Source organism: Triticum dicoccoides, chromosome 5B, assembly GCF_002162155.2.
Source record: "Triticum dicoccoides isolate Atlit2015 ecotype Zavitan chromosome 5B, WEW_v2.0, whole genome shotgun sequence".
In the NCBI taxonomy this organism is placed as follows: Eukaryota; Viridiplantae; Streptophyta; class Magnoliopsida; order Poales; family Poaceae; genus Triticum; species Triticum dicoccoides.
In genome coordinates this window covers 412326865-412337733 of record NC_041389.1, presented here as the reverse complement: position 1 = coordinate 412337733, position 10869 = coordinate 412326865, and the positions used below count along the sequence as shown (strand labels likewise).

General features: G+C 45.9%; 1 protein-coding gene across 1 annotated transcript; it reads right to left on the bottom strand.

The window, feature by feature from the left end:
- Positions 1-247: 247 nt before the first annotated feature.
- Positions 248-2767, bottom strand: LOC119306915 (the record flags this gene model as incomplete). Its single annotated transcript, XM_037583004.1, has 7 exons — positions 2699-2767; positions 2497-2610; positions 1981-2265; positions 1632-1892; positions 1329-1372; positions 937-1123; positions 248-412 (listed from the first exon to the last, which is right to left on the bottom strand). Coding segments are annotated over exons 1-7 (1125 nt in total), but the record flags the coding sequence as incomplete, so codon positions are not given.
- Positions 2768-10869: the final 8102 nt, after the last annotated feature.

Sequence of the window (10869 nt, the reverse complement as noted above, 5' to 3'; positions counted from 1 at the left end):
TTCAACATTACTTCAAGTTTGCAAACACAAATACCATAACATAACCTCACAAGTTCACAAGTTCATCATATAACATAACCTCACAAGTTCATCAACCTAACACAAAGCACTAATGCCTTCCGCGCGTGTTCTTGGTGCCACGCCTGCAGGCAATCTTCTTCTTCTTAGGAGCATGAGGCTCCTCTTCGTGCACTTCCTCCTCCGCCTGCGGCTCCGCCTCCGCCTCCTCCTCCGCCTCCGCCTCCTCCTCTGCCTCATCATCCAAGCTAGCCATCCGCGAGGTCCCTACGACCACCTTTGGGTTGCCTCTGTTGTCATAGTCGTTGGGCGTGTACCGGCGTCTGGGCTGCCTAGGCTTGAACACATATGCGGACCGAGCTTGAGCGTCCGCCAAAGTCATGTCATCATCAAGCTCATGGCCCTATCACACAACGAAACAATATGGTGAAGGCCGGTGTCGTAATCAAGTGAGAATCACATCTAAAGGATTAGTCATACCTCTTGGGTGATCCCACCCTCATCATCCATATAAGCATATGAGGAACTCACATCGTCCCCCTCATGGTGAGATGCGGGGTCTGATGGTGTACCAGACCTAGAGGTAGATGGTTCATCATATTCAGGATCACGGCAACCGAGAAGGTTTGATAACCGCCTTAACTTCTTGGCCTGACGCTGTAACATGAACAAGTGTGTAAGATATCAAACTTCGCAACATAGACTGGCTCTCATAGTGAATGCGATATGTACCTTGAGGAATGCTCGTAGTGAGCCATCATCATTGCCAGTTCCAACCGGTGTCTTCTCCAGAATAGACTGGCTCTCATCGGCTGCTTTCTTGATCTCGGTGCGTTATGGATGAGAAAGAATGAATGTGTTAGCCATTCAAACATGTGTAATACGGTCAACGGAAAAGTAAAGAAGGGAACACTTTACCACATAGTTAATCACCGGAACAGCAGGGACTCCGTGTCCTTTCTTGACATCTCTGTTGTACTTCCCCTTTGCTAGATCCTCAAAGTTTACGGGTTCTTCAAGAATATCCTCATTATATGTCGGCGGGCATATCTCAACTCGAGTAGTTCCAATAAACCATCGTACGTAGTTATCAAAAGCTTGTTGGCTGTGCTCACGAAGCAGGGCGCGTGCAATGCTACGAGCTTGCTCCACAGAAAGCGGGAAGCGGGTAACATACGGAGCATGATGCTTGCCCCAGTCCTTTATCTTCCGCTGCCTTCTCCTGTCCAACCTGCGTGGTATAAAACAAAGCATTAGCACAATCAAAAGGAGTCCTGATGCTTAGACAATACACAGACATGCTCTCTTACCTATGAAGTTCTTTGTCCGTGTCCACCCAGTCCGGCGGGTGAGGCTGGAACAGACCAAACTGACGATACACGCGATGCGGCAAATGAAACTCAACCGCCCAGTTGCATATCAATGGGCACCGCATAAGCCAGAGATCCTTATCCCGCAAGCACATCAGGTTGAGGCGGAACTCCTGGGTGTACCCCAAGCTCTCACCCGCGCCATATGGCTGCCATTCCACCTATGAAACAGGGCAACAATGCAAATTTGATGACTATTTTTCAAGCAAGCATGAGAAAGGACTGAAGTAATGACCTCCTTACCTGCTCAGGCGTAATCGTGTCCAACTCGGCAATGTACTTTTGGTACATGAGATTGACATCATTCGTCATCTCGGAAACGATATCCCACTTGTAAGCCCACGTGGGGCGCCGTAATTCGTCATGTTCATCTGCATACCAAGGATCAAACTTGACGCTCTTCGGGCGTCCAACAGGCAGACGCTCCCAGCTCCATACAGAAAGTAGAAGCAGATTACCACCAATGCCTGCACTATCTGTGATCCTGCAACACGCATCGTCCAGCTACATATGAAAGAAAAACAATGTTAACTTGACAGCAAGCTTGCATTGCTAATGAAGAAATGAGTTGATCACAAAACAGACCAACTACCTGCCGGTACAAGTAGGCAAGAGTCGCTGAACCCCAGCTCCATTTGCTATCGAAGACGGTCAACGCCTTCAGCCACATCCATGGAGCGTTCTTGCCAGTGGAGTCAGGAAACAAAGTCCTAGACACAACGTACCACATATACACACGAGCATGTGTCTGGATCACATCATCAGTGGCATCCGGAGGGCACGTCGCAAAGTTATTTTGAATCCACGTGAAAGCAGCTCCGGCTGCTTTCCTTTCCCTCTTCTTCTTCTCTTCTCCCTCCTCTACATCAGCCTCAGCCTCGGTAGGAGCCATACCGATAAGAGCAATCATCTGCTCGTGCCACCCATCAGAATCGGTGCTCATACAGAGAGGCCTCCCGTCGATAGCAAGACCGGTGATCAACGAGACATCCTCGAGCGTCACGGTCATCTCCCCAGTCCGAAGATAGAAATTGTGCGTCCCCTGCCTCCATCGATCAACAAGAGCGGACACCAGTGGAGCGTTCAGATTCGGCGTGGACCGGCTGACCAATAGAATCCACGGGAGTAGTCCTGCCTGCTTGATGTACGGTGTGTACCGCTCGTCGTAAGGCATGGCAGGACCAGAGACCCCGTGATACCGAATCTTCAGAGGTTCAAGCTTCTGCAAAAAATAAGTAATGACAAATCTTAGGGCATGTAAATTTCAACTAAAGACAAATTTGCAAAAGATTTAGATTACTCATTATTACCTTATCCTTCTCGCGCATCATGTAGGACCGGTGTTGCACGACGTAGACATCGTCCAGAAGCCAAACCATCCTTACAATTTCAAACAATAAACATACATGAGTTCATCTTCATCTCAAATATACACTAAACATATAACATGTGTTCAACTAAAAGAATCTCAACATCTCCTTCTCACACAATGAATATGTCATATGTGTTCAAATACACTAAACATCTAGTATTTCAAATAAACTAAACATCTAATATTTCAAATGAACTCAACATCTAATATATATCTAAACAAACATCTCATATATGTCTACAAAAATCAACATCTCATAGTTATCTATAAAAATAGGCATCTCATATATATCTAAAAAAACTAAACAATCTAGGGTTTCACTAACAAGAATCATATATTGTGAACTAATAAATAACACTACGGTACTACCAATATGAATACACATCCTAAATCGAGCAAATCAAACAAATCAAGGGTTCCATCAAATCTTGGACAAATCTCTAAAATGGCAACAAATTTACGGAGCAAAAGAAAGAGAACGGAAGAGTTTACCTAGTAGGATGGATTGGGGATCGAATCCACGGATCAAATCTTCAGATCGGAGAGGGATGAGGGGCGGGGGGATTAGATGGGGGCGCCGCCGCTGCTCTCTGTCCAGAGAGCGGAGAGATGAAGAAACTGCCTGGTCGGGCTAGGGCGGCCGCGCTTAAGTCACCGTGCAGCGCCTAAGGTATAGACGCTGCACGTCACAGTGTGGCGCATATCCCTTAGGCGCTGCACAGGTGCGTGTGGGACCGCAACTGGACCAGGGCTGCCACGCTGGCAGGAAGTGTGACGCCTAAGTGATGGGCGCTGCACAGTAGGGTGCGACGCCCAGCTGTCGGACGCCGCATCAAAGGGTCAGCAGAGTGAAAAATTTTCGTGACCAAATCAGTTTGTGATTTGATTTCGTCCTCGGGTCAAATATGTGATTTCTGCCTCGGATGAGCGGCGGCGGGGCGACTCCGCTTTGCAGCTAGCCGATTGCGAGACGCGCTGGACGCGGGGCGGGCCGGTCTGCATTGCAACCGGCAGACATCCGACATGACCCGGTGTCTGGGCGCGCCGGGCGCCACGTTCCCGGCTGGACCGGCAATGGCGTGTCCCATCTGAACGTCCGGTTCTTCACCGTTGGCCGGTGTCAGCAGAAGGGGCAATACTTGAAACCTACGCAATTCCCTTGGGAGTGAGAATTTTTTGAAGTTGGAATAATCTAGCCAAGTCAAGGATTCAGGTCCGGAAAGGAGATAAAATCCGCTCCCTCTGAAACGGTTCATGGAGCTTGTTTGTCTCGACCTCGAGGGGGAGAACAAGTCTAATTGTTTTCCAATCACTGTCGGCGGGCCAGGCGCCACAGTGCATGCCATGTAGGCGCTGTTGAGCGGCTACGAATGAAACTTGCACTGTGAATGAAAAAATTCTCAAAAAAGAATGAAACTTGCACCGTAATTGCACCGCAAAAAGTTTGTGCATCATTTTTTTAACTTTAAGCATTAAAGTGCTCATTCTATGCAATTTGATGGATCATCAGTGTTTTTTTCCCTCGAAAAGATCAAATTTATTATAAAGATTCACCGCAAGTATAAAACACCACAAACATAATAAAAATCACATCAAATTTTGTGGACCACCGAACGACCATTGCCGCCGTCAGAACAAGTCGTTGACGCACCCTGTCGCCGCTCTCATACTGGAGCCGATCTGACCTTGTCGATGACAGCCGAGAAGTGTTCATGCACGTTCCCCTAAGGACCAGCGCCTTGGTGCCGCAGTCATCGCCGTTGAATCCTTGAATAGATCTGAAGAACCTGCCACCAAATATCACCGTTGCGTACGCAAGATGACAAACCCTAACCTCGCCGCCCCGAGAAGCTGGCAAGGGTCTACGCCGGAGCTGCGTCTAATCCATCCCAATGGACGAACTTGAGGAGGACAAAAAACTATTTATCTACTAGCCAGATTCGAGGTACCAGAAATCCCCTCCACGACACCGGCCGCCGAAGCGGCAAGCGGAGGGGAGGCGAATCCACGGACTTGCCGATGGAGATCGGGGGAGGAAGGCTTTCCCTAGTCACTGGTGAGTATTATAATGGTCCACTATTTGACAAGAAAAGCCAAACCAAAAAAATCATCAAAAATCAAAACAAAAATTGCACTTCTGTGGTCTTTAGTACTCCATGGTATAATTGGCCGAAGGGGTCGTGCTTCATGGACCAGCCCAAAAGCACGCATACTCGCACATCACATGCTCGGCCTGAGACACGACAAGCCTAGGGCTATTCATGGGCTGCGAGCTAAGGAGAGACCCCTTTTTTTAGAACAGACGGAAACATAAAAAATAGATCTAAAATAGCCCAAATAAAAAAATAGCACGTGGTCCACCTGTCATCCGACACGTTTAGCTAATGTATCATGCTTGGGCCTCAAGAAGAGGTACGCGTGCTCGACTCGACCCGTGGTCGCGAGAGCTATATCTCGCTTATAATGAGTATAGCTCCCGCCTCCCGTGAAGGATCTGTAGGTATGGGTCGGCCCATTTAACACGTTTTCTCGCTGGTTTGCTCGGTCGCTGGTTCATTCACTAGGTCGTTCACTCGGCTACTCGGTATTTTTGTTTCTGTTCTTTTCTTCTGTTTTTCACTTTCTTTCATTTTTGTTTTGGTTTTCTAATTAGTTTTCTTTGTTCCCGCAAAAAAAGAAAACTATTTTTTTTCTGTTTTTCGCTTTTTTTGTTTCTTTTCTCTGTTTCCACTGCATATTTTTCCTCTTTTTCTATGCTTCTTTCCTCGGTTTTCACTATTTTCCTTTTCTTTCTTTCTTTCTTTTTTCATTTTTGGTTACTATTTGTTTTGCTTTGTTTCCTCATCGGTTTTCAGGGTTTTCTTTGGGTTCTTTCTTTGTTACCGAGGTGTTTATTTTGTTCTTTCTTCGGTTTTCACCGTTCTTTCTTTGTTTTTGTTTTTTTTGCAACACATGGCTACATTTTTTCACACACATTTGTACATTTTAAGTATGGATCAAGAACTTCTTTTATACCTCTTTAACATTTTCCAAATGCATGATTAATACTTTTTATGACTACATTTAATGAATACTTTTTTCATAAACATTGTACATTTTCGATATATATTAGGAACATGTTCTAATATATGTTTAAAATCTTTAAAATATATGATTGCAATGTTTTTGATACACTATCACGTTTTCGTTGAAAAAATTGTGTTTTTCTTTTCAAATTTTTAAGTACATGTTCTACATTCTTTTGTATGCATCACATACATTTTTACACCTTTAATTTTTTCAATAGACAACTAAAATTTTAATAACAATTGTGTTTCTTGACTACTTCTTTCATACACATCGTACATTTTTAATATATCCTAGGAACTTTCTATAATACATGTTTAAAATTATTGAAATATATGATGACCATTTTTTGTATCAAAATAATTTAATATTTTTGTCCAATTGTTTTATTAAACGTTCTAATTTTTTAGTATACATCAGGAACATGTTTTTGTACACCTTTAACATTTCTGAAATGGATGATTAACATTCTTTAAAATAATTTGTACATAAGGACTACTTTTTCCATACACACTGTATATTTTTGGCATATATCAGAAATATTTGTTGATAAATGTTTAACCTTTTTTTGTTGCATGATCAATATTTTTAAAAATGCTTGATTTACATTTTTTTAAATACATTATCAACTTTTTTTATCCATGTTATATATTTTTTGGATAAATTTTCCGCATATGTAAGAAACATGTTTTCTATACATATTTAAGATTTTTCAAATAGTAAAGTAATATTTTTCTAAAAAAAATTATGTAGAGCGGTTTTTTGCAATATATACCCTTTTCCTAAGTATAGGACCTTTTAGAGAACATACGGAGCAAAATGAATGAATCTACACTCTAAAATATGTCTATATACATCCGTATGTAGTTCATAGTGAAATCTCTAAAAGGTTTTATATTTAGGAATGGAAGGAGTATATTTAGAATATTTGGATGTGTAAAAAAATAAAACAAAAAGCAAAGTAGAAAACAAAAAAGTGAAAGAAAAACAGAAAGAAAAAAACTAGGCTGAGGCCTCCCACGAGCTGGGCCGGCCAGTATGGCGCTCCCTCACGCGAGACTAGCATCCAAACTCGTGTCGAGCGAGACCGCGCCCGCGTGTTGCGGCCAGTTTGTCGTGCCAGGCACGTTTAAGGGTGGGCCGGCCCATACGAATCAATAAAAAACACCTTGCATGTGCACAAGGAGACTTTGAATGAACGCTATCTAGGCATGCCAACCGATGTGGGACGTTCGAAAAATGGCACGTTCAAATACTTGAGAGACCGGGTGTGGGAGAAGATCAAAGGATGGATGGAGAAGCTGTTGTCCTCAGCAGGTAAAGAAGTGTTAATCAAGGCTGTGGCCCAAGCGATACCAGTCTATTCTATGTCCTGTTTCAGGTTGCCAAGAGGCCTTTGTGAAAATATAACCTCAATCATACGACAGTTTTGGTGGGGAAGCAAGCAGGGGAGAAGAAAGCCCGCATGGGTGGCTTGGGATATTATGACAAGCCCGAAAAGTTTGGGAGGGTTGGGATTTCGGGATATGGAGATCTTCAACTTAGCTCTACTAGCACGGCAAGCGTGGAGGCTGCTAACGGGGGAACTGAGCTTAAGTGCCAGGATTTTAAAAGCTGTTTATTTCCCGGAGGTTTCTATTCTTGAGGCGGAGCTTGGGTCACACCCTTCTCAGGTTTGGCGCTCGATCATTGACGGTCGGGATGTTTTGATACAGGGTACTGTGAAGAGGATTGGAGATGGCGAGTCCACTTATATCTGGAGACACAATTGGATACCGAGGGAGGGAGTAAGAAGACCTATCACATCGCTAACGCAAAACCCTCCGATCATGGTCTCCGAGCTTATAGATAGTACCACGGCATCATGGAAAGAGGAGCTGATTCGAGCAACCTTTGCTCGGTTTGATGCCGACGATATTCTGAAGATACCACTGTGTACTCGCAAGGTTGCGGACTTTTGGGCTTGGCAGGAAGAACCAAGAGGAAATTTCAGTGTTCGGTCCTGTTACCGCATGATCCTCAGAACAAAGCATGAGCGGGAGGCCTGGCTGAGCGGAGAAGCGGGAACTTCTATTGTGCAGCAGGAGGCGGACAAGTGGAGTACTATTTGGCACATGCAGGTTCCATCGAAACTACGCATGTTCGTTTGGAGATTGGCGAGAAACTCCATGCCCACTATTGATTTACTCAAACACCGCAATATGGCCACCGAGGACAAATGCCCTTTGTGCGGGGCGGTTGACTCTTGGAGACATGCACTCTTTATGTGTCCGATGTCAAGCAGCGTTTGGGCCTTAGCTCCGGAGGAGTTGGTTCATCATCTCGTGGACAGAGTGGAAGAACACCCCAAGGATTGGCTTTTTGCTATGAGTGGAGTGTTGAACGGAGATATGTTTGCACACATGATTGTTATTATGTGGGCAATTTGGCGAGCACGAAGGAAAGCGATCTATGAGGACATCTTCCAATCACCGCAATCTACTTATGGATTTATCACAAGCTTTCTTGATGACTTGAGATATATTAAGGCAAGTGAACCTCGGAGGACCGTAGTCAAAGCTGCAAGACCAACCCAGTGGCAGGCTCCGGCCACGGGATGCGTGAAGATCAATGTGGACGCGGCCGCACCAAGGCAAGCCCGTTTCGGGGCTGTGGGTGCAATCTGCAGAAGTTCAGATGGTCTATTTTTGGGAGCTTCGGCGCTGATCATAGAGCATATTGGGGACCCGGAAACGCTGGAGGCCATGGCGATCAGAGAAGGCCTTGCACTTGCGGAGGACTTGTACCAAAGGCGCATTCATGTTGCATCGGATTGCAAGAAGGCAGTAGACTCTCTGAAAAAGGAGGACGCATCTCCATATGGTGCTATTGTGCATGAAATATTAAGCCATTCTGCAACTTTTGATATGTGTAGGTTTAGCCATGAGTTTAGGAGCTCAAATTATGAAGCTCACAACTTAGCGAAGCATGCTTTATCTCTCGGGGTGGCCGCCGTGTATGGTTAGGCCATCCCAGAGATCTTTCTTTCGTCCCTGTAAACATTGTGACGAATCAATAAAAAGCTTCGTGTGTTGTCTCAAAAAAAAAAAACGTATCGTTCTTCCTTCCCCTTCCGCGCTGCCGCCGCACCGCCACTGCCGGGGACCCGCGCCTCCCGTGTCCCAGCAAAGACCTGCCAATTTGTTTCTCCTGCAGCTGCATGTGAGTATGTCCAGCGCGCTGGCGCGGGTGCGAACAAGCAAGATCGGTCCAACGACGGAATCTCGCTAGCGCTCACCAAGTCCGACGTCCGGTCGGAGACCGTCCAAAATTAGGCTGGCGCATCCCATTAACCCTAGACTAGACGTCGCCAATTCCCCCCACCTCTACTCCATTCCGATCCACGAATTCATAGGAGCTTTGCTGCTGCTGAATCTCCAATGGCTCGGAAGGATCTCTACCGTCTCCGGCGGGCCTGCGACAATGACCGCCTCAGCGCGCTCCCTGACAACCTGCTCCTCCTTATCCTGCACCGTTTGGACAGCTGCACCGCACACGGCGCCGCAGCGCTCTCCAAACGCCGGGCTCACCCGCCCGATAAGAGCATTTAGATCACTATTTTAGTTATCTAAATGCTTTTATATTAATTTACAGAGAGAGTATTACTGTCAGCCTCTTTACAATTTAGAGCAAAGAACTTAAGGGGTTGTTGTGCACTGGGTCCAGATGAGGTTGCTGCCGGTGTCGATGAGGGCGTCCGCGCGCTGGGCGGGTCGCCGATGAGGTACTCGGCGATGTACTGCAACACTTGTTCTTCTTTCTTTTCTTCGGTTTGGGTCGTGTCGCTTTGGGTTCTTTCTTTCTTTGTTTCTGAGGTGTTTATTTTGTTCTTTCTTCCGTTTCTTCGGTTTTCACCGTTCTTATATTGATGCTTTTTTTAAATCCATGAACCTTTTTAAATTCATGATATTTTTTATCAAATAATGAAAAAAAAAATAATTAGAAACTACGTTCATAGGGATACAAATGGGGTCATGAGGGGATAGAAGCCACAAATGGTCTGGCCAAGTCAAGGATTCAGGCCAAGTCATGGATTCAGGTCCGGAAAAGAGATACCGCTCCCTCTGTAACGGTTCATGGAGCTTGTTTGTCTCGACCTTGATGGGGAGAACAAGTTTAATTGTTTTCCAGTCACTGTCGGCGGCCCAGGCGCCACAGTGCATGCCATGTAGGCGCTGTTGACGGCTATGAATGAAACTTGCACCCTAATTGCACCGCAAAAAGTTTGTGCACCATTTTTTTTAACTTTAAGCATTAAAGTGCTCATTATATGCAACTTGATGGATCATCACTGTTTTTATTCCTCGAAAAGATCAAATTTATTATAAAGATTCACCGCAAGTATAAAACACCTCAAACGTAATAAAAATCACATCAAGGTCTGTGGACCACCGAACGACCATTGCCGCCGTCAGAACAAGTCGTTGACGCATCCTGTCGCCGCTCCCATACTTGAGCCGATCTGACCTTGTCGATGACAGCCGAGAAGTCTTCATGCACGTTCCCCTGAGCATGGGCGGAGACAGGCCCCAGGCAGCCCAGGCGGCGGCCTGGGGCGTGCGGCCCATCTCCTTCATAGCCTGGCCCAATTCGCCTGGGGCGTAACCGCGTAAGGCACTGAGGCCAATCTCCTTCGTTCGCTTGGCTTCGTTGCCTGCCTGCCTCGCGTCCGCTGTGCTCGTCTTGGACGAACGAACCGGCCGCCCGCCGCCCCTTCCCCCTACTTGGACGAGCCCTTGGCGTGGCTGCGTGACTTGCGCTCCGCCGCCGCCTGCCGTCGTGCGTGCCTACCCAGCCCCTCCCCCCTCCCCCTTTCGATCCCCTTCTGCGGGTAGCTATAAATTCAGTCATATAGCTTGCAGCAGTTTCTGTAAAAACGTTGATGATGATTTACTGTAATGCACTGTTAGATAAAGATGGAATATGTCAGCGTAGTCCAATTTTGACTAATTTGAATGGATTCACTTTTATCAAATAGGAGCATGTCTTCTACACAGTACTTCA